This window comes from Xyrauchen texanus, chromosome 22 (genome assembly GCF_025860055.1).
Source record: "Xyrauchen texanus isolate HMW12.3.18 chromosome 22, RBS_HiC_50CHRs, whole genome shotgun sequence".
Taxonomy (NCBI): Eukaryota; Metazoa; Chordata; class Actinopteri; order Cypriniformes; family Catostomidae; genus Xyrauchen; species Xyrauchen texanus.
In genome coordinates, this window is record NC_068297.1 from 6537863 (window position 1) to 6562175 (window position 24313).

A 24313-nucleotide genomic window follows, 5' to 3' on the forward strand; every position below is an offset into this window, starting at 1 on the left:
AAACTGATCAATATTTAAGTCCTTTTTCATCATTATAAATTCTCCTCAGTGCTCAGTCAATTTCCACTTTACTTTCACTTTATCATTCTCCTTCTTCTGTTTTTGGTGATTCACATACTTTTGGTAGTGAACAGCTCACGTTGCATCCGAATATCCATATCTCTCTACTGGAGTAAATACTATGCCAAACACAGTATGCCAATGGAGTAGTACTGTACTGTATGTTCGAATCCTCAGTATTCACAAAACAGTACGCGAGAAATACCCGGATGATCTATCATGATCCCATAATCCCTTTGGAGCTGAGCAGACCTCACCTTCAAAATGCTTGATTAAAAAATTCTAATTCTTGTGTGAACTGTCCCTTTAGTGACAGCATGAACTCGATCTGACGCCGTTTAGTCAAACAAATGGGTGTGATCTGCTGCCATCTAGTGGTCATACGCACAAATGATCAACGTTTTCCCACATTTTACGACGATAGTCATTTCTTTACGGTAGGCACAGAAAGAAGCATGGCGATGGCAGCATCAGGCATCAGCGGTGGAACGTCATATGAAAGTGATCAAGGCAAAGATGAAGGATGTGAAGATCCGAAACCGAGCCAGAGTTCGGCTCAAGAACAGAATACAGAACAAAAACCCGTGTGTCTCATCGTTCTAGGAATGGCAGGCTCAGGGAAAACAACTTTTGTGCAGGTGAGACGTTAGTAACATTATATCATCCTTGACTTTTTTTCTTCTTTATATTTATCACTTCTATTACTATACTAAGACTCACTCAGCGGCATATGTGGTATTTACATGCCGTAAATGTGGTCATAAAGCCTAAATAATATGTCATAATGAGTTAATGAATGATCAGTTATATGTTGATATTGTTCTGCAGAGGCTGACGGTGTACCTGCACAGCAAGAAATCTCCTCCATATGTCATCAATCTAGATCCTGCCGTTCACGAGGTGCCTTTTCCAGCCAACATTGGTATGTCAGTGCATGTGCATCATCTGAGTCTACTAATGCTTTACACGGTGTTATGTTCATAGTAAATAAACTCAGCAAGAATTAAGTTATCTGATTTGATTTCCATGTTTTTTCATAGATATCAGAGACACTGTCAATTACAAAGAAGTCATGAAACAGTATCCTTTTAATATGAAATTGAGCACTTCATGTTGTACACCAGACATTGGCTGTAAATTTGATGATCTTACTAATGCTTTGCACAAGACTCAAACATGCTTATTCATTGCATTTAACCTCAGAGGATTGTCTTTGACTTCAGTTCAGATATGGTTTAGGCCCGAATGGCGGAATTGTCACATCTCTGAATCTGTTTGCAACACGATTTGATCAGGTACACTGAAGAAAAATTATGTGTTGTATTTACTTAAAATATACAGTATATCAAGTGAAGTAAATTCAACTTATGGACATTTTATGTCAGCACAACTAGAAAACCTTTGTTAAATATACTCAAATGTATCTGTTCATTCAACTATTAACTTGAAAAGGTATGTCACATGAATAATATGTAACAACTAGTAGCATATTGTTTCTAATTTATATTTATATTATTGTTTCTACTTAATTTAATTGGCTCAAAAGAAAATAATGACTAAGGTTAGTCATTAAACTTGACTCCCCCATAAGTGCACTTCAGCGATGCATATTTTATTGTTGTACACATTAAAATGCTATAAATGTGTACGTTTCTGAGTATGGTTGTTTTTCCAGTGTACTTATGCATTTTAATTATCCAATAGATGTCACTGTTTGGCACATATACTTTGCTCTAATACACCTTTTCTCTTCTGTCAGGTCATGAAGTTTATTGAGAAGAAACAAAGTAGCCATCAGTACGTTTGTGTTCAGTACTAAAGATTTGGCAAAAATCTTTTTAAGAGCTTTTGACAGGTTGTGGTCAGTACATCTCATGCATAAAACATGATTTATTTTATTATTTGCAGGTATGTTTTAATTGACACTCCCGGACAAATAGAGGTGTTCACGTGGTCTGCATCTGGAACTATCATAACTGAAGCGCTGGTATGTCTCTCACTTTAGATTCACAGTTTAATTTTTAGATTAAAAGGGAATATGTGGTGCTATTTCATTGGGAGAAAATCATTCTAAGTTTCTTTTCCAGGCCTCCTCTTTTCCCTGCGTGGTCATCTATGTGATGGACACGTCTCGGAGTGTGAACCCGGTCACTTTCATGTCCAATATGCTCTACGCCTGCAGGTTAGTCTTGTTATACCTCTGTCATGCAGTAAGATGGAAATATTACAATGCAAAGGAGATTTTTGGGGTAAATAAAACTGAATAACAGCAGTAGAAAGTTATGTAAATATTTTAATTTTTAAACAAGTGTCTTCTTTTCTTTCAGCATTCTATACAAGACCAAATTGCCTTTCATAGTTGTCATGAATAAGGTAAGGGTCAGTCCATCTCAAGTGGTCCAATACAGGTTGCTTGACAATTTTTAATTTTCCTATTTCTTTTTGAGTCAATACTTGGTTTAACCACGACAGCCATATTTATGTCATTGCACACGACAAATTATGTTTATGCATCTGTTTACGGAAACCTCAATATCTCGGCTCAAGATGGTCCTAGCTCATTGGAACAAAAACTGATCTCTAGAGCACATTACTTATATAAACATTTTGCACATTCTTGTTCCTTAGATGTACAACTTAAGTCCTAATGTAATGCTCAAGATTGCTAAAAGTTCCACATTTAGGATCAGTTTATAATGGGATGGGTTTGAGTCCCAGTCTTAAATTTTTTTTAGAGAGTTACCTAGGTAAGTATAGTGTGCATGCTGAACATTTCAGATTTGAGACTTCTTTTATTTTTTCGTTTTACAGTGAGTGAGAAAGTGCTATTTTTTTTTTAAATTCCCCTATCACTGGTGGGGGACCAGATAGGAACCTGACATTTTCACAGAAATAAGTCCTCTATAGTAGCATTCTGCTATAAAAAGAATTTATAAAAAGAGTTTGAGATTTCACTGGTTACAGAGCTAGGGCTAATAGAAATCTGGGGAAAATCCTACATTATTCATGCATTTTAAGAAATTAACAGATGTAATAAATGCATAACAAATGATAAAAATGAACAGTAATTATGTTTATCATTGACATAAAATAGCTTTTGCTTGTCAATGAGGTCTAAAATGCTACTACTTTTGATATTGGCAACAGTGAAGCCTGATCTATTACAGGGCTCTTCAAAAAGTTCATAAACAAAAGCGCTTAGTTTTAAGGACCTTAATGAACTGTATGTTGTGTTTAAAAATCAGCACCTAGAGTTAAAGATCAACATTTTGTGAACTGAGGCCAATATGGTGTGTGCTGGCAGGAGCATCTGGAACTCACACTGTCTGTGTCTGCACACAACATCAGAACATCAAGCTGATGGTTGAGTCAGCAAAGCTAAAAGTGAACTAGAAGGACCTGCTGGAACTTCTAGACTGTGACATAAACGGTATGACTGCATGCTCAACAATTGAGACCAGTGTCCAGGTATAGAGGCCTTAGAAGAGTCAGACAAAGATGACACTTTCTCATAGCATCACCTTTAAGCAGTGGGTTATGACTAACAGATCAGAGATGATCACTATTGTTCTCCCAAGGGATGAATTCTCTGTTTCTCTGGCTGAGAAACTCAATGCGTTAAAGACACACCATTGGTTGAGGATGTCAGCATGGAAAACTGTGATGTTTTTGTAAAATTCTTCCACCAACCTGGACCAAGAACATCATTCAAATAATCTACTGAGGACAAAGTGTGGGTTCCCATGAACATTGTTATCAAAAAACTGACACCTGACAAATTGACTACTGTCACTGGACGCTCCAACAACATTTCAGAGAGACTCAGTGAGGAAATCTCACAGCTTCTAATAAAACATGTGCATGTAAACATAAAATACTGTTCATTTTTGTTTTTTGTTATGCTTGTATTGCATCTGTTCATTTCTTAAAATGCATGAATAATTTAGGCTTTTCCCCAGATTTCTACTAACCCTAGCTCTGTAACCAGTGAAATCTCAAACTCAAGAATGCTACTATAGAGGACTTATTTCTGTGAAAATTTCAGGTTCCTGTCTGGTCCCCCACCAGAGATATTCAACCCAAATGGAAGGGGAATTTAAAAACAATTGCACTTTCTCATCCCCCTTAAAATAAATAAATAAGAAGTGTCAAACCTGAAATTTTCTGCATGCACACTATACTTACCTAGGTACCCCCTAAAAAAATTACTCGAACTGGGATTCGAACCCTTCCCATTATAAATTGACCCTAAAAGTGAGACTTTGAGCAATCTTGAGCATTACATTAGGACTTAAATTCTACTTCTTAGGAAGAAGAATGTGCAAAATGTTTATATACACGACCGTGTACCTTGTAATGTGCTCCAGAGACCCGTTTTTGTTCCAAGCAGCTATGACCATCCTGAGCCGAGATATTGAGGTTTCTGTAAACAGCTGTAGAACCAAAATTTGCTGTGTGCAATGACACAAAGATGACCGTCATGGTTAAACCAAGTAAAATGTAAAAAAAACAACAACTGGTGGTTTTGCAATAATCACAAAAAAAAAAAAAATCTGAAAATTAAAAATGGTCAAGTAACCAACTTTACAGTTATTGGAACACTTCAGCTGGACTGACCCGTTAAAAAAAAAAAAAAAAAACTCCAATCACCATGTTGTAAAACAAAACCAATATTGTAAAATTCTCCATTTCATTGTGATAAACTCTTGTGAATTTGTGTTTTTCTTGTGTCTTCACCAGACGGACATCATTGATCACAGTTTTGCGGTGGAGTGGATGCAGGATTTTGAGGTTTTCCAAGACGCTTTGAACCAGGAGACATCTTATGTCAGTAACCTGACTCGATCAATGAGTCTGGTCCTGGATGAGTTCTACACCAACCTGCGGGTGAATCCTTCTGAAGATGAAATTGTATTAATATAGCACCTTTCTTTCCCATGCGGTCTATATCAAAAAAGACACTGAACATTGGCATCCCAGATAGTGGAATAAGTCATTACTAAATACTGCATGTTGAAAGTGGCATTTAAGTGGCACCGGTGATCCTGCAATTTGATCTTTGGTGCTCATGCAGGTGATGCAAGTTCAAATCCATCTTGTGACATTTCCCGATCCCATTCTGCCCCATGATGTTTTGTCCTCAGTCTGCAGTGCCATTTTACATTTATGCATTTGGCAGATGCTTTTATCCAAAGAGACTTACAGTGCACTTAATACAGGGACAATCCCCCTAGAGCAGGGGTCGGGAACCTATGGCTTGCAAGCCACAAGTGGCTCTTTGTTAAAAAAAAATGTAAGTGCAACCAGGGTGTGATATAGCACCTGCAAAGTGAGACGAGACTCAATCCAGTTTGCGAGCTCCTCTCCAAATGCATTTCATGCATGAGTAATTTTGCTCATCTACCTGCAAAAGGTGGGTGACCTGTAAGATGTCTCGGAGTTACACATGACAAGAAATGCTGACGTGTTTGAAGAAACACACTTTATTATATTTTTAAGAACAGACAAAAGAAAAGCCGTCAATACTCGTGTCTGATTCACTGTTCAGATGTAACGGGACCCTGTCTCTTGAAACAAGCACGTGTAAAGAGTTCTCACTCCTTTTTCTCTTTTTCAATCAACTAAAAACTGTTTGCAAGAATAATGTAGTCTATGAGAATACTGCAAATTATCTCCGATCATCTCGTGATGTACTGCGAGTTTAGTTCGCTCTTACACATTGTGAACACAACTCTGCAGGGACGGTAATATATACAGGTATTTTTGTATTAAATAAACAAAGACGAAAGTAATTCAATCATTAGGTAATACAAAACACGTTTGCCTTGAACCTAAAATTATGACCAAAACGCAATACAAACACATTCGATAAGAACACACATTTGGCAGCATTTTTTGGAAACACAATAATTTTTAGGCTTATTTATTATGATGATTATTGTAATTATATTTACATTTATAATTGTCTTCAGTTCTTAAGTTGTATGCTAGTAATTTCCCCCTGTTGCTGCATACTGATACTTGCAATGGCAAATGGAGCAGTTGGAGACTGTAAATGTCTGGATTTGGGGAGTTGGTTTTATAAAAAGATTTTTTTTATAATTTCGTTATTTGTATTGCTTTTATTATAAGTGCAATTTGAATTTAGAAATGTCATTTGTTCAAGTTTTCATGTATCAATAAATGTATTTCATTTTTAAAGCAAAATAAATAGAGCAAAAATATTCACGGACCCTCAGCAGGGGGATTGACCATATAGTCGGATATTGATATTTTAAATGCAATTATCACAAAAAAAAAATTTTTACATATCGTCCAGCCCAAAAGGGAAGTAACATTTTTCATTAAGTAATTTTTGGAGACCCGCACAAACTTGTGTACTCAATTCCATATTGCAACATGTTACCTATTAATATTTGCATATTTGTTTGTTTTTGAGTAGTCTATGGGCAATATAAACATTGTATTTTATTGAAAAACTTAAAATGGTAAATTATTTGTTTGTGGTATGTCTTTTTCGAAAAAATGCATCAACCAAAAATAAAAAAATTGTCTCTTGGTGAAAAAAGGTTTCTGACCCCTGCCCTAGAGCAATCTGGAGTTAAGTGTCTTGCTCAAGGACACAATGGTGGTGGCTGTGGGGATTGAACCAGCAACCTTCTGATCACCAGTTATGTGCATTAGCCCACTACGCCACCACCACTCAATATAAAGTGGCAAAAAGGCCGGAAATATATAAAAAGCATAAAATGAACATTTTATGTCTCTCTCAGTGTCTGAAATATGTTTTTGAGTTTAAAGGTCACAGTTGCAATCACTTTTGAATACACAAGTATGCTGTCTTTTATCCAAATACTTACATGAGGGCATTATGCCTTTTTATGTTTGTTTTCTGCAGGTTGTCGGCGTGTCTGCAGTCACTGGTTCTGGGCTTGATGAACTGTTTGTACATGTAGCAGACGCTGCTAAAGAATATGAAGCGTAAGTATATGAAAATTGTGTAAAATTGTATACAGTTTTTTTGTGTGCATTTTTGATACTTGGAGAATTACACTAAGTTGTTTCCTGTCTTGAAAAATTATTAGTGCTTTCAAGGCAGAAAAAGGAAAATTTTAAATTGATTACGTAATAATACAAAATTCTGTCATCTTTCAATCACTTGCCTTTGTACAAGGAACAAAAAAGAAGTTAGGCATAATATTAGTCTCAGTCACCATTCATTTTCATTGTGTTTTCTTTTCCTCCATTCAATTAAAGTGAATAGTGACTGAAGAAAATGTTCTGCTTAGCGTCTTTTGTGTTCTGCTGAAGAAAATCAAACTGTATAGGTTTGGAACAACATGAGGTTAATTAAATGATGACAGAATTTATTTTCTTTTGGATCAGCTATCCCTTTAAATGTTTAGGTAAGCTTTAGGCTTCAGTTCTGCATAAATTAATGGCCGTTGACCAATCACATTTCACTGTGCAAATAAATGCATAAAAGAAGACCTTACTTTTTCAGTATACACTGATATTACAACGATGTAATCACCGTCAGTTATATTTTGAGTTGCAAACGTTTGAAATGATGTACGTCAAGTGGAGATTTTCAAAGTTTACATTTACATTTCTTAAATGTAAATTTTACAAATGCCAAAACTAGCCTTATAACAAGCATAGTGCTGTAATGATAATGGTTTTTAATGACTGAATTGATTTGTTGGTGATTGAAAGATAAATGAATGTTTATTTGCAAAGTCATGTGTTTTACTCTCTTGCAGAGAGTATCGTCCTGAATATGAGCGTCTGCACAGAAAGCTTGTGAGTAATCATCAGTGTGGGCTGATGTATGTGAATACTAGTCATAAATCAGCTTCTCGTGTCTTGCAGAAAGCCATTTATCATACACAAATAGATTAAACTACATATCTTTTTGCATTTGAAAGCAAATACAATTTCCAGTTGTTTATCCCCTTTTCGCTCCTTGAGAAAACATCATGTTTCACTGTTATGAATACTTCCATCTCATATTCAGGCTGAGGCTCAGAGTCTGAAACAACAGGAACAGTTAGAACGCCTTCGGAAAGACATGGGAGCAGTTTCCATGGAAACCACAGCTCCAACCGGTACATTCATTCAGAATGGTCACGAATCTGTTTATTCAAAAAGATATTTGAAACTCATTAAAGTTGCATTCCTCCCATACGTTTGCAGATAATATTTAAAAATATGTATTATTTTATTATTTAAATATGTGTCCTGCAAATATTGTAGTCTATGAAATATCTTTTAAATTTAGTGTAATGGGTGAATTCAGGTTAATTGAGTTATTAGACAATCTTCTCATTGTCAAAAAGTGACCCAGTTTACTTGAATTCACCCTATATAGCAAATTTCACCCCCCAAAAAATTATTCTCTTACCATTTACTCACCCTCATGATAGATAGCTACTTTTTAGACAAGTGCAACACTAACCAAAAAGTAGTCTATGATTATGTAAAGGAATTTTTAAGGGATTTTAAAGGGAAAGTTCACCTAAAAATGAAAATTCTGTCATCATTTACTCACCCTCATGCCATCCCATATGTGTATGACTTTCTATCTACAGCAGAATACAAACAAAGATTTATTGAAAAATATCTCAGCTCTGTAGGTCCATACAATCCAAGTGAATGGTGATCAGACCTTTTGTAGCTCCAAAAATCACATAAAGGAAACAGAGAAGTAATCCATATAACTCCAGTTGTTAAATACAAATCTCCAGAAGCTATATAAAAGGTGTGATTTTTGGTGCTACAAAGGTCTGATCACCATTCACTTGCATTGTATGGATCTATAGAGCTAAGATATTCTTCTAAAAATCTTTGTTTGTGTTCTGCTGAAGAAAGTCGTACATACATTTATTAAAGCGAGTCATAAAGTCTTACATGGCTTGAATGTATGCTTTTAAGCTGCAGTATGTAATTTTTGCAGCGCCAAACAAAATATAAAAAATAATACTTTTTTAGACAGGCAAGGCAAGTTTATTTATATAGCACATTTCATACACGATGGTAATTCAAAGTGCTTTACATAGAAGAGATTAAAATAAGAATAAAAAAATAAGAATAATTGAAACAGTTTAGAATAAAATTAAATACAGTACAAACAGTCGGACACACAGTGGCACAGTGCTCATTCAGTAAATGCACAGCTAAACAGATGTGTTTTGAGTCTGGATTTGAATGTGACTACTGTAGGAGCACATCTGATCTCTTCTGGAAGCTGGTTCCAGCTGCGGCTGGCATAAAAGCTAAAAGCAGACTCTCCTTGCTTAGAGTGAACCCTTGGTATTTCTAGCTGATGTGATCCTAATGATCTGAATGATCTGTTGGGTTTATATTCAGTGAGCATATCTGCAATATATTGAGGTCCTAGCCCATTGAGTGATTTATATACCAGTAATAATACTTTAAAATCAATCCTAAATGTAACTGGGAGCCAGTGTAAAGACCTTAGGACTGGTGTGATATGTTCATGTTTTCTGGTTCTGCTCAGAATCCTGGCAGCAGCGTTCTGTATGAGCTGCAACTGTCTTATGGTCTTTTTGGGAAGGCCAGTGAGGAGTCCATTACAGTAATCCACCCTGCTGGTGATGAAAGCATGCACAAGTTTCTCTAGGTCTTGACTGGAAACAAAGCATCTAATTCTTGCAATATTGTTCAGATGATAGTATGCTGATTTAGTTATTGCTTTGACATGACTACTGAAACTAAGGTCTGACTTTAGAGACACGCCAAGATTTCTGACTTGATTTTTAGTTGTTTGACCCCTAGCGTCAAGGTATGCATTCACCTTGAGAACGTCATCTTTGTTTCCAAACACAATGACTTCAGTTTTGTCTTTGTTTAATTGAAGAAATTTTTGGCACATCCAGCTGTTTAATTCATCAATGCATTGGCACAGGGAGTCAATGGGGCTGTAATCATTAGGTGATAGGGCTAAGTATATCTGTGTGTCGTCTGCATAGCTGTGGTAAGCAATTTGGTTCTCTCTCATTATTTGGCTCATTGGGAGCATATACAGGTTGAACAGGAGTGGCGCAAGAATTGAGCCTTGAGGGACTCCGCATGTCATGGACGTCCACTCAGACTTATGGTCTCCTATACTCACATAATAACCTCTCCCTTCTAAGTATGATCTGAACCATTTTAGGACCATCCCAGAAAGCCCCACCCAGTTTTCCAGCCTGTCAAGAAGTATGTTGTGATCAACAGTGTCAAATGTAGCACTGAGGTCGAGTAGTACCAGTACTGATAATTTGCCTGTATCAGTATTTAAGCGAATATCGTTTATTATCTTTGAGCGGTGTCTCTGTGCTGTGATGCAATCGGAAACCAGATTGAAAATTGTCAAAGTATCCATTTGAGTTCAAGAATTTGTTCAGCTGATTGAAGACAACTTTTTCAATGATCTTGCCTATGAAAGGAAGATAAGAGATCGGTCTATAGTTGCTTAATATGGTCTTATCCAGATTGCTCTTTTTCAAGAGGGGCTTGACAACTGCAGTTTTCAGGGAGTTTGGAAAACTCCCAGAGAGAAGTGAAGAGTTTATCACTTCTAGGAGATCTGCTTCTAAACAGTTGAACACACTTTTGAAAAAAGATGTGGGAAGTGCATCAAGGGCGCAGGTTGATGTTTTAAGGTGCTGTACGGTTTCTTCCAAAATTTTGCCATCAATTTCTTTGAAATCAGACATAGTAACTACTTTCTCAGGTCGAAAACTTCCAAACACACACACCAAACTGCACCTTTAAGAACCAGAAATCATTTGTCTGATTTTAGTCAGCCAAAGATGTGTTTCCTTCATTAGAATCATACTTTTCTAAAAAGCATGTCCTGTATACATTGGCACATCTAGTTGTTTTATTCTTTAGAAAATCCAGATCTCAGTGGGCCCAGTGATCTCATCTTTAACCGTGGCAACCCAGATGAAGCTGAGGAAGAAATAGACAGTGACACAGATGATATTGATCACACAGGTGAGCTGATACTTCAAATGGCACTCATAATCAGAATAACTTTTTGGGCGATTGTAAAAACAAAAGCTTATACACTGATATGTTTGTGTGCTTGTAAACTCAAGAGTATGTGATAAAGAGCCAATATAATCTTTGCTTCTGTTTTCTGTTGTTTGTTGTTGATGTACTGATTGCTTCATATATTTGATTCAACAGTTACAGAAGAGAGTAAAGAGGTCACTGCGTTCGAGAACTTCCTGCAAGAGAGGAGGGAAATAGTGCAGGTGCGCAACAAGAAGACACCGTGATGGCAGGAAATGCTAGTCTCTTTGCAGAGTTCCATCACAAGTTAAAATTTGACTCCTGAATTTGACTTTGGAAGACTTCGAAATGTGTTGTGGCAGCTCATTTGGACATTTCGGCATGAATCTGCTTGTGTGCTGGAGTTGTAGCTACATGCACGTCTTGCTACCACACTATACTTTGTCTGCGCTGAGATTGCTATGGGAGTCCTTAGAGATGCATTTAAAAAAAATCGTTTTGGAATGTAAAATAATCTGTGACATCATGCACAGATTAGTCCTCATTCAAATCAGGAAATGTTTGTTAGCTTGTTAGAGGTCTCTTTAAAGTGTCAGAAAATGACTTGTTTTTCTGTTGGGTATTGTATTTATCTGTCAATTAAACCCATAATGTCTTTTAAATCTTGGTACACAAGCTCAAACATAGGCAGTTTCTTAATCGAAAATGTACTCCCTGTATCCATAAAGATGAGAATATCATAAACGTATGTTTCTATCATGGGAAATAAAATATTTTTGTAGATATACAAGATCTGCCTTGCTGAGAACTCTGTCCTTTAATCATGTCTATAAAACTGAAGTGTGCACTGGTTCACAATGAATAGAGTAAAGCATTTGCTGAGATGGAATGTGGGCAGTAGTGGAATTGCAGCCATATGGCAGAATTATACAGTGGGTGTAGTGAGACTGGGATTTCGATTCACCGCCTTCAGCCACTCTGTTTCATGAATTAAGGTTCTTTGAGACCTACACATGTGTGAAATACCACTCAACAAGAGCTTCAGCTTACAGTTTCTTTGATTGTGAATCCAGGAAATCCAATGTTGCTTTTCTGAAGAAACTACTCTTGACAGATATTTCCTGTCTTTTATTCTCAAGATGAACCACTTTGATGCTTGTGCGTGCATTCTAAAATAGCATTGAGTTTAGATAGAGAGGAAATTACATCAGCTTTATAGGAATATTCCAGGTTCAATATAAATTAATCTCAATCGACAGCCTTTGTGGCATAATGTTGATTATATATATATATATATATATATATTTTAATGTTCAAAAATTGTCCCCCAGTTGCTTCCATTAGATAACGTGCCTCACTGTAACCCAGATTTTTTTAAATGTTTAAGAAAAGGAGGGGCATATCAAAAATAATTTTTGCGGTAATCAACATTATGCCACTGTTAGATAATTTTGTCATCCAATGTATTTAATGTATTTGTTGATCTGCAATCCCTGTCTCGATACGGCTCAGCTGAGGGAAGAAAAGAAATGACACAGACTCAATGGTATCAAATCCCTTCTTCAACGTTTATTGTTCCAGCATTCTGCTATATGGTCCAGAAAACCACATTCCACTGGACCCCTACCAATGAAATAGTTCTTTACCTTATATGGTGGTGACATACATTCGAGGTAGTGTGAAACGTGAGAACAGAGACAAAAACACATTCCTTAGAACATCTTTGGAACAGGAAACAGTTGTAGCTACCCCCAACAAAAGAAGTGTAAAAGAGGCCTTCATTATTCCACATTACATCACCAGAGAAGTTGTTGAGAAGCATTATTTATTCCACAGCCACAAATGCTGTCGATTGAGCGTAACTTGTATTGAACCCAGAATATTCCTTTAAGAGCATCATACAGTAGACTGCATCCAAATTCTGCAGACTTAACTTTTGCCTCGAAGTTTCTTACAGAGTAGTCGTGAACAGATGCACACATACTGTACTTTCTCTGTGTGGGTGACTCATCAATTCTAAGGCATTTCGATCGTGTGGCAAACCAAACAATGGCAGATGCCTTTGGATTTTCACAGTCATGTGGTTGAATTTACCAGCACTCCATCTTAATGCCCATGCCTGCTACCCCTGTCCTGAAAATATATGCTACCTTAGGATGTGCTTCAACTCTATATTTGCATAGTTTTAGATTAGGGGTTAGGGTTTAAGGTAGGGTTAGGGCTTGGTACAGCCTCAAATAATATCACACTATCTGATAGTTATGCTAGTAGCTCATCCTGATTGGTATTATCTACCTGAAAATATGTGTTACCTAGGTTTTTAATACATTTCCTGCTGTTGTAGTACATACTGACAGGACCTCCACTGCATACTGACATGTGTTACCCATATTTTAACTTTACATGTCACTGTTTTTACTGCTGGTAGCACATCCTGAGATTGTCGAAACACCACCACACACACACACACAAACTAAAAGGATGAGTTGAATCAAAGCGGGAAGTGTCAGAATGCCTACTATAATTTCACGTCTGGGAGGAAAACATTGCCTGGCGATATGCAAAAGTCAGTCATAACTGGTGTTTGCCAGTCTACGGTTGTTACTCTGAGTTTTATTCATGTTTAAATTAAATGAGGCATTGCATAATTGTTCATTCTTGGACTAGTACACCATTGTACATAGTTGTCAAATACCACTCAGGATTATTTATTTGGAATATTATCTTATCTACAGTAGAATTAAATATTAAATATTGATCTAAAGCTATATGCATTTGCACTGCTAAATAGTAGTTAGCAGTATTTAAAGACAAACAATGGCCAAATAATTATGATTCCCAGTGAGAAAATGACAAAATATCTGTTGGTCATACATTTTGAAACATTGGATATACTGCTCATACTATTTATGCAGCACGTTTACTGTGCACAGTATACATATTTCTGTATTCATGGATATATATATATATATATATATATATATATATATATATATATATATATATATATACATACATACACAGTACTGTACAAAATTCTTAGGCACATAAGATGTTTCACAAGAGCATTTGTCTTAAGATCTTCAGCTTTAGTGTGTCAATAGGAAATATAAATGTTAGACTCCCAAACATTTATTTGCAAATAGAATAGAAGAACAGGGAGCCCTGCAACAGATGTCATGGCCCCACAAATCCCCCACTGAACACCATGTTAGTCTGAGATTACATAAAGAGACCGAAGCAATTGATACTAAATAGATAGAGAAACTGTGGTGAATTCTCTTTGGTATTTATGTATATTAAATGATAACTGGGTGCCACTTGTTGATGTAGCGTTAAACATTATCGATTGTTCGGCCATGTGACAACAGTGGAGCATACTACTGATGATAACATGCTACCAAAGTCTGTTTGGGTTTTCTATGGATAGTCGTATAAAAGAACAACTCCTATCTACTTGAATGGGAAAAGACCGAAATCTCCAAAATAGTTTATTTATATATAGTTTTATAGATTATGATCAAATAACATATTTTAATATGCAATAAATTTAACAACAATGGTATCATACATTGTTCTTCTTCAGCCCAGTTCATGCTAACAACAAAACACGCTGTTTTTCAGGTTGGTTCGGTTAATGAGCATACACATTCTCAAGACTCGTGTTCACTGATTATTGAAGGTTATTGGCTCTTTTACCTGTATATATACACGTATGTATATATATATATATATATATATATATATATATATATGTTTTATTTTTTTTAAACAGCATGCCATTTACACTATGTATTGCATGTGTACAGTAAGCAGTACACAAGTATTCCATTTCGAACATTGCCTTTATCTACACTACATTTGAATTTGCATGTGACATCTTTTGTTCAATGTTTAATGTACACAACTGACTACAAGTGAATTTAAAGTCTAAACATGTTGTGTATTTTGACACTAAGTTCAGGCCAGAGAGACACTAACAGCCAGAGTTAAAAGCTGTGAGTCATCCAGCACGCGACACATTAGAGTGATGTTATGCCCTGAGTTTAGAGTCTGCACACATGACCCACTCTCACTATTCAGAGTGCTTCACACCTCGAAGCCAAATTACAGGAAGCACTGACAAATTGGTTTAAATCGCAACCAGACAACTGATGCTTAATAGATCACACCGTTTGGACATATGGACATGTACATTCAGTAAAAGCTGTTATGGATTTTTAAACTAGCTGAAAAAGCTAAATCAGAATTGCATATAAATGTAGCCTTCCAATGTAAAATAAATACAATAAAAATAAAAAGGTTCCTGTTCATACTGACTATGTATTTCATTCCTTGTGTTATATTACCCTAGCATTAATTTCCATTTCATGGAAACCTAATAGTGGATTTTTTTTATTTTGCTGTTGGAGCAAATGGGAATACAAAAATAATACTTTTATAGACATGTACCCATCTAATGTGTTCTTTCACGTTGCAAACAGAAATGTTTAAAAGGTCCATTGTCAATGACCTTGGCTATTACAAAAATATGATGATGAGTCTTAGTTTGGAGGATAGTATTCACACAAAAATGAACCTAATTTATGATGGTTATGAACTAAACCAACATACATTTAAAAACCAACAAACAAAGCCACTGCCACAGAAGTCAATTTTCCATCTGTGCATTTGGACCTTTGAATCAATACCTAATTGGTAGATGAGAAATAAGGTCCTTGTGACAACTTGCTCTGGCCTCCCCTTTTGTTATTTATAGCATCTCTCCATTAAATTATTATATCAGTATACATCTCAAAGATACTAACCTAAACATGAGTAGAAACTAGCTTTACAAGTATATAGTCCAGAAGGACAATTAATTATTCACTGAATTGCACTGTATTATTCAGAAGGGGTGTGTCAGAATGAGATCATCTCAATGTGTTCTACTCTAATTCAACTGAAACACCATAATGTCCCTCTTAAGCAAAGCGTAGCGCATCAATCATTCTGTTACATGAATCACAAGCCTTAAAACTAATGATGTTACTGATGTCTGACTATGAGAACACAATTTACCTTACTGAATACAAAAGGCCAAACACTGTAGAATTGGGTCAATTAAAATATAATTTTATTCATTTTGCCTTCAGGCTTTTATGACTCAGGTTGCTATGACTTTTCTATCTGATCGGAAATATGTTTTTTGCACAGCGAACGATTCAAAATCTGCTTGATCTCGTGAAGATTACCTGACCGTGATTTTTGAAAAACAAAATTGCATGCTTAACTACACGCCAAAAGCGAGCGAAATGGTAACGCAAACAGACAAGGTTTTAAGGTGAATATTAAATGGAGGTTTTGATGTCTTAAAAATAAAATAGTGTCCGAAAATAAAATGAGAGGTAAATAAAACAGACATTCTTACCCTAAACAACACCTAAACGTAACCGATAGTGTGGAAAAAGCAAAAGCGACATGAAAAGCACATTTCTGAAGCAACCACATAATATCATGTCATTTTTATGATACTTTTGTCTCATGTGTCAGCTTCTGTGTTGGGCTGAGCTCAAACCACATTCTGCCGAGTCCAAATTCCAACATTCTATCAGGTGAGCTACTGCACAAGTTAATCAAGCTAAACAGGTAGCCTCTTTTGACCTGGGCTAGAATACAACCACCAAGCAACCACAAAGAACACCATACCATAGCAATGCATACAAAAACACTGAAAACACCTTAGAAACCATATAGCAATGCCCTTGCAAACACCCAAAACACTCTAGCAACAGGCAAGCAGCACTTACATTATCTTTAGAAAATTTATAAAATAATGTTATGTTAATGCAATGCCAAAAACTTGGAAGTATGGATTTTGTATGGTTTGTGCTGCTTCGTATGTATAATTAGCTTCATCATCATCATCATCATCATCATCATCACTGATGCTTGTCAGGTCAGGCATACTGGAAACTGCATCATTCTGACTAGAGTATCTAGACCATCTCTTCTGATTGGTTGGAAATGACATCATAGCAGGGTTACCAGTGATGATCAGGCTTTCCTTGCTGGCACATTGTTTTCCTTTATTGCCCCCCACCCCCTCCACCCATCTCTTTTCACATTCTGGTTACCGCTTTTTTAGTACACCTTTTGCAAACTATTCACAAAATGCCAGTATCTGTCCTTTCGTTCTTGTCCTTTATGTCTTTGTTATTGGTTACAGCCACCTCATTTGCTGCATTTTTCACTGTTGCCATGTGAAGCTCGGTATGCATGCACACGGCTCTTCACCTAGCAGACAGCTGGATGACATCATCGCCATAGTGTGATTCGAATAGTACATGAGGGCTTCAGTCTCCCCTCCCCCTGCGGCCCCCTTCAGTGATCACATCCACCAATGCGACATGTGAGGCATAAAAGAAACCCACTGAGCTTCAACGCACCCCAGTTTGTATGGGTGGGAGATCCTTTATGCGGTATTCTACTAATTATCTGCTTACCTATCCTTTGAGATCTATTAGATCTACAGTAGATGGTTTTTGCAAGCAAACACTGTGTTTTTGTTTCACAATGTGCAACAATTACTTTTAAATTAAGGAATTACTTCTTGGTTGGAGAAGCATGACAGGTCATTCTGTTTTGTTTAGGGTGACGTCAGGGTTTTTAGAGGGTTGTTATGCCACTGGGAAATAAAGCAGGAGCAGTGGGTTCTGTTCTGTTCTGCCATATTCAACATAAATATCAAACCGCTGGGAGCATTTCCATCTCTACCTCACCTGAGAGAATTCAACCTTGTTGCGATTTCAGTACAGCACAGCAAACAGGTTCATATAACCACCTAAAAGTAACATATTGACAAATCCTGTTACAGCATTTTTTTCCCACCTCAAAATGCCATGTTATGCTATCAGAAACAATTCATTTGTGAAATTTGAGATATTACATGTAGGTATATAGAATAAAATATGTTAGTAAAATCAGGTTTGTCCATTGTTGTCCACCTTCATGTTGTTCCAAACCCGTATTACTTTATTTCTTCCATGGGACATCAAGGGTCAATTTTTGAAGAATGTCTTGGTCTCTCTTTGGAAATGGGGAGTAATTATGATCATATTTTATTTGAGAGCTACAGCAGAGGGGAAGATTATCAGTGGATAACAACTTATGTTTCGGTCCATTTCTCACACAAAGCAATCGTATGGCTTCAGAAAGCTTGGAATGAAGGGCATGTGTCATGTGGACCACTTTTATGATACTTATATGGTCCTTTTTTGTCATTTTGGAGCTTCACAGCCTCAGTCCCCATTAACTTTCATTAACAGATGGGCCATTGACAAGCAGGTCCGGCCTGCATCTAGACAAGCATGTTGGCAAGGTTACCATGTCATAGTAATCCGTAAGACTACAGCCATGAGTGAGTGAGTGGATGACACATAAATCACTGTCCTCCTCCATTTTTGGACATGACATTTCAAACAGCTCCAAAACCAGACAGAGCTGGTTTAGCACAGGATTCTGCACATAATTAAATTCTAAACTGAGACAAATTTTATAAAGAAGCAAAACGCAAAACATGAAATCTGCAAAGTAAAATAAGATTCCAAGCTTTAATATTTGCTGTGATATTAATATACATTACATCAGAAGAATTGGTCAGATTTGCTGTTTCCACTTTGACTAACAGTTTTTTAGTAGCCAAAGAATATTACTATTGTACATTCTGTTTTAAACATCCTTTTTAAAATTTATTTTATATTCATTCTTATTTTTTTTTTTTTTTTTACTATATTAAAAACAATATGTTTCTACTGCATAAAAGTGCATATATCTATGCTCCCTCCCTTTCTGTTTTAAATCAGTGTAATCCATTCCCAACAAAGAGTTAACCACCCCCTATCTGCACTCCCAACCATTCCAGCCCATCAGAAGCCTGCATCCCTCTCGGCCAATCACAGAGCTGAAAGGTGATGTCATGCTTTATCTAGCAGAGGTGGTGCTGATGCTACCAGGTTGAGGATCCAAACAGCAGTAGACTGTCAGACCGAGTGTGAGGACAAGACAGACAGAATCTTACAGCACCCTGTCGGTGGGTTAAGGTGAATATCATTTAATTACATTATTTACTTTTAATACTTTTGCAGGACAAAGGGAGAATGCTTTATCTGAATGTTGCTGGACTAAGATTACGTTTATTTAACTAAAGAAATTATTTAGATTCTACTATGCAGATGTTGTATATTTCAAATTTTGATAATGCAGAATATATTGTGGCATGCCTTGAATTATTTTGCATTTGAGAATTACAATGCAATGGTTGCATGGTTCAGAACAAGAAATTGATGCTTTAGGGAAGCTGGGATTATACAACTTATAATGCTTACATAAATTGTATTTTATGCATATACATATTTATGTGCATTGTTGAGGTTTGCATCTAAATACCACATCAGGACTTTATTATTATCAATTATGAGAGCAATCAAGCAATGCTGTGTTGATAATAACATTGTTCCAATGCAAAGTGCATTTCTATTTCTATGTTGAAAATAGGAGCAAAGGGGAAAAAGTGAATTTATAAAGTGGCATTTGGAGACAAGCACGCATTTAAATGTTAGTGGGTTATTATTTTTTTTTGGAGGTCCTGCAGTGAGCGTGCTCTGATCACTTTTGTAGGTGGAAGTGAGAGGTGTGATTGTATGTTTGTGGTGCAGAAGGCCACATCCCCTGCACAGTGCCATACGCCTTGTTTCAAAACAACAAGATGCTATTTCAATCAGAAAGCAATGGGAGGTTAAGACAATGACTTGATGTGCACCAAAACAAAATGTATGTAAAAATTAAAGTAAAAATCTTATTTTTATTTATTTTACTTCTCTAAAACTGAGAAAATAATAAGTGACAATATCAATGTTTGACTTTTGTTGGACAAAAGCATATATTATTTGTTGAATCAATTGAGTTGCTGGCATTAATTAAACAGAAGCTAAATTAGCATACCATGCATCCAATGCTATTAAAAATACATTTGAGTGTTGAGTTTGTGAGCCTCATATTAGGCCTATAGCATAGGTATATATATATATATATATATATATATATATATATATATATATATATATATATATATATACCTTATACTATAGAAAAAGTTATCTAATCAAAACAGTAGATATTTTAATATAAAATATTATAAGCATATTAAAGCAATAAATGCATCTTTGAATGAACATACAAGTGTTTAACTATGTATACAGTATATAGATTAAGCCCACGCATTGAAAATGTCATAATGTTGCAAAGGTTTTAGCGTGTGCAGCGATCGTGAGTGTTGTTAATGAGGGGGCACAGGAAGGACAGAGGCTTGGCAATAAGAGAAACAGATAGAAAAGGCACGTAGGCTGAGAGACGATCAAACCTTGAATAACTCTGATTCATTCATAGTCTCCTCACTGCAAAAGATTGCCATCAAGTAATTTACATTAATATTTATGTGTTTCTTGCTTTGTTTATTGGATTTAAATAGATTTGTATAAGGCTTAAAAGTTATAGCAAGCATATTGTTGTGTTCTATGGTGTTTAAGATTTCGCTGTTCTGTTTTAAATTTATGTGTTATTTGTGCTGGCTAAACTAAGTGGGACCTTTATGTGAGGACAAAGTCATGTCCTGAAGAATCGATGAACTGTGGTTTCTGATTACATCATCTATCCTGTTTCCTATAGGATTAGCTGAGTTGCTTTGGTGAACTTGAAGGAAAGATGACCCTTGCAGGTACGTCCACCTGGCTGTAGGCATGTTAACTTTGATCAGGCAGAAGGAAGGATGTGTGAGCATATGGTATGTCTGCAGTCATGTTTGCTCAAAATAACTTGTCTCTCTCTCTCCTGCAGCATACAGAGATAAGATGAAGGAGCTTCCTCTAGTGTCTCTCTTCTGCTCCTGCATCCTACCAGAACCGCGGGAAAAGCCCACCAAGAAAACACAAGGTACCTTCAGGCCCTTTAAATGTCGTTTCAGCTAGATTTCTCACACATATGCAAGAGATTAGAGTTTATCAATAGTAAATCAAAATTACTTATTAAATGTAATCTTTTCATTTATAAATTTTGGGTACACTTTACGAAACCTGTCAAGAACTTTGTTCTGATTATATTAAAATCCAAAATCAATGGCCTGCTTTAAGCCCTTTAATATTTTAAGATATTATTTTATTGACAGTTAATAACATTTCCTTGACAGTTCTCATTACTGTGATACAAACAAATAAATAAATAAAAAGATAAATTCTATATATATATATACTGTATATAGTTATCATTGCTGTAATAATAAATAATTTGAATAAATAATATTGTATCATTATTTAAATTGTAAACTATTTACGCATCATGGTAGTATTTGTTATACTGACTTTAATTGCTGAAATTCTGATTTAAATACAAAATCATTAGATTACAGTATTTTTATTTAATTCCCCTAAAAATGGCCTTGGAAAAAACTTTATTTTCTTGTTCATTATTTTGTTAGATTGCATCATTATACTGTAAATATGTGACCTAGATATGTTTTCCTGAGATTCACCTCTTTGTTGTTCCTCTGTTTTAGATGTAGTGGATCTCAATCTGGGCATTATTAAAGACATGGAGGTCATTGAGCTGAACAAGCGGTCATCAGGTCAGGCCTTTGAGGTCATACTCAGACCACCATCCTTTGACGGGCAGAGAGAATTCAATCCCACATTCCCACCACGCAGGGACCCATCGTTGGAAGAGATCCAGAAGAAATTGGATGCAGCTGAGGAGAGAAGAAAGGTAAGGAACATCTTGTATTCACTTATATGGCTATTGCTGAAATAAACTGCAGTTCAGCATCCTGTACCTGAACTTGAACTCTATAATAGACATGGCAGTGTGTCAATCAAAAGTACAGAAGATATGCTTTGAGCTACCTTACAAAACATTTTGAGTTGTGGCAAACTTGCCGCAAACTAGCTGCAAATTTGCTGTGAATTCGACATTCATTTTTTTCCACATGTAAATGAGCTTGCATATGTTAATGTTTGCCAGAATTTGTAGCACTTCACCAGTAGAGGAGAACCTGCAGCAAACCTTTGGTGAAAATTAAGTTTTTTATAAGGGCTGACTACAGAGTCTCATATTGTTCTTCTGACCCTTCAAACCCATCAGTGTCAAGAAGCTGAGCTTCTGAAGCACTTGGCTGAGAAGAGAGAACATGAACGGGAGGTGGCCCAAAAAGCCGTAGAGGAACACAACAACTTCATCAAGATGGCCAAAGAAAAGCTGGATCAAAGAATGGAGATGAACAAGGAGAACAGGGAGGCCCACATCACTGCCATGCTGGAGCGTCTCCAGGAGAAGGTATAGTACATTTTGACACCCTCTTAACCCAGTTCCATTTTAAAAGCCATAATGTGTCATTTCAGCACCTCTAGAGGTGCAAAATGGAATTACAATGTCTTTGTTTTGGCCCAAAGTACCAATAATGGCACACCCCCAACCAATGCTTTGAGTCTGAGTACAATATGAGACAAAATTTTTGTCCATTTTCCTCAAAGAAAAAGACTTGTATATTTTGAATTGCCTATAGGCCCTATTTTCTAAAGGTTGAGTAGTAGGTGTATGTTTGGATATAGCTAGCTTCAATGCTAACAGACTAAAAGCCATGATACTCCAATTCTGATTTTATTGGGACTTTTATTTGTATTCAAGCCAACAAATCATTAATTCTGTTTAGGGATTAGGTTTTACTTTATTAAAAGAGCTCTTATTTAATCGTTTTCCTTCTCTCTGTCTTTGTTTTCCCAGGACAAACATGCTGAGGAGGTGAGGAAAAACAAGGAACAGTTGGAACTGGACTGGCAGTAGAATGACAAAATTACAAAACAAGGCCTAGCAAGTGCTAGTTATATTAAGAATGGCTGTGTATTGGCATTAGATATGCTAACAGTTATAAGGCCTATCTTGCGATATTTGGCGCCAAAAAACAAGTATATTCAAGTTTGCTGACACACAAAACAATTTGTGTATCACGTGGATGTGGAATTGGGTATCAAGATTGCAGGAAGTCATTCTGTTTGTTTGCCGCCAGACTGTTGGGAATAAAAACCTTCAACCACATACTGTAGTTTAGACCATAGCGAGTCATTTATGTATGAGTCATCATCACACATCCTTTAGAGTCTTTAGTATACAGTAGCTTTTCATGTACTGAGGAGGCAAAGATAAAATAAAGATAAAAGTCAAGGCAGGAATGGAAACTAGGTTAACCAAGATGTGTTTTTGTGTTGTGCGACTGTTAATTAAATGTTAGTACTGTTGTTTGGTGTATTTAGAGATGATGTGTACTTAGTACTGCAGTTTCGCTTTGTATTTATGAAGTATTATGTATGTAGTAATCCAGCTAAAATACTATAAAAGCTTTAGTGTATTAATGTGGCCGCAATGGACATTTTTAATGTTTGCATGATGTGATGTACTTGATAAAACACGTGAAAAGCCATTTTTTGTGTGACCGTGTGGTTTTTGCCCTGTTCCTAATCAATGTATCTCTGAACTTATGTTCCAGGTGCCTTGAGGTCCTCTCACAACACATGCCGATCATATGGGAGATCATTCACCAAAGGACTGACTATCATGCTGAGCTTATTAGCTTGGAACATAAGAGCTTAGGACTCTGAAAGCAGATTATGATATTGTTGTATCATTGTAAGGTGCGATGGCCATGTTGAACCATAATGTTTCACGATGAACGCAACTTGCCAGCATCAAAGATTGTGATGAAATCTTTACAACCTTAATCCGAGAAAACACAGTGATGTGTTGTTGAGCTTGTATGCCAACAGTGCCAAAAATGCGTGAATGTGAGTGGTAACTTGTGTGTATGTGAGAATTCAGGTGACGTTGGGACAGTTTCATGTACCTTGCCCATGTGGATGCAGTCACTTTGTCTTCTGTCTTCTGAGCCTCTATTTTTTTAACCTGCTCAAGCTTTTGCTGCTGTACATTTGTTCACATGCCTCATAATCAGCTGGTGTCTGATTTGGCTGTACAGAAATTGTAAATATCTATATTTTGTAGTCAGAGGGAATTAAAGGACTGCTGGTATGATTTTGTCCTTGTGGCTTTATAAGGGCCATTATAGTGTGAATCATTTGAAATATGATCTTTAAAAATGCTTAAAAAAAACAAATATAAAATACAACCATTTTATTATGAAACCAATGTA

At 36.2% G+C, this 24313-nt stretch overlaps 2 protein-coding genes across 5 annotated transcripts; both read left to right on the forward strand.

Moving 5' to 3' along the window:
- The first annotated feature begins 510 nt into the window (after window positions 1-510).
- Window positions 511-11846, forward strand: LOC127662389 (GPN-loop GTPase 1-like). 2 transcript variants are annotated; one of them, XM_052153533.1, is made up of 14 exons: window positions 511-698; window positions 889-982; window positions 1101-1140; window positions 1289-1355; window positions 1820-1857; window positions 1969-2047; window positions 2148-2242; window positions 2388-2433; window positions 4801-4947; window positions 6959-7041; window positions 7824-7863; window positions 8078-8168; window positions 10960-11064; window positions 11260-11846. In XM_052153533.1, exons 1-14 carry the CDS (start codon window positions 516-518, stop codon window positions 11349-11351), a joined length of 1200 nt encoding a protein of 399 aa, XP_052009493.1. In that variant the 5' UTR covers window positions 511-515; the 3' UTR covers window positions 11352-11846. The 2 variants fall into 2 exon arrangements, with proteins under 2 accessions (XP_052009493.1, XP_052009494.1); XM_052153534.1 differs by lacking the exon at window positions 8078-8168.
- A 7232-nt stretch (window positions 11847-19078) lies between these two features.
- On the forward strand, window positions 19079-24261 carry LOC127662393 (stathmin-4-like). 3 transcript variants are annotated; one of them, XM_052153540.1, is made up of 7 exons: window positions 19079-19166; window positions 20791-20839; window positions 20959-21054; window positions 21674-21879; window positions 22255-22446; window positions 22894-22911; window positions 23654-24261. In XM_052153540.1, exons 2-7 carry the CDS (start codon window positions 20827-20829, stop codon window positions 23660-23662), a joined length of 534 nt encoding a protein of 177 aa, XP_052009500.1. In that variant the 5' UTR covers window positions 19079-19166; window positions 20791-20826; the 3' UTR covers window positions 23663-24261. The 3 variants fall into 3 exon arrangements, with proteins under 3 accessions (XP_052009500.1, XP_052009497.1, XP_052009498.1); XM_052153537.1 differs by lacking the exon at window positions 23654-24261 and having other exon boundaries at window positions 22894-23581; XM_052153538.1 differs by lacking the exon at window positions 23654-24261 and having other exon boundaries at window positions 19106-19156; window positions 22894-23581.
- The last annotated feature ends 52 nt before the right edge of the window (window positions 24262-24313 follow it).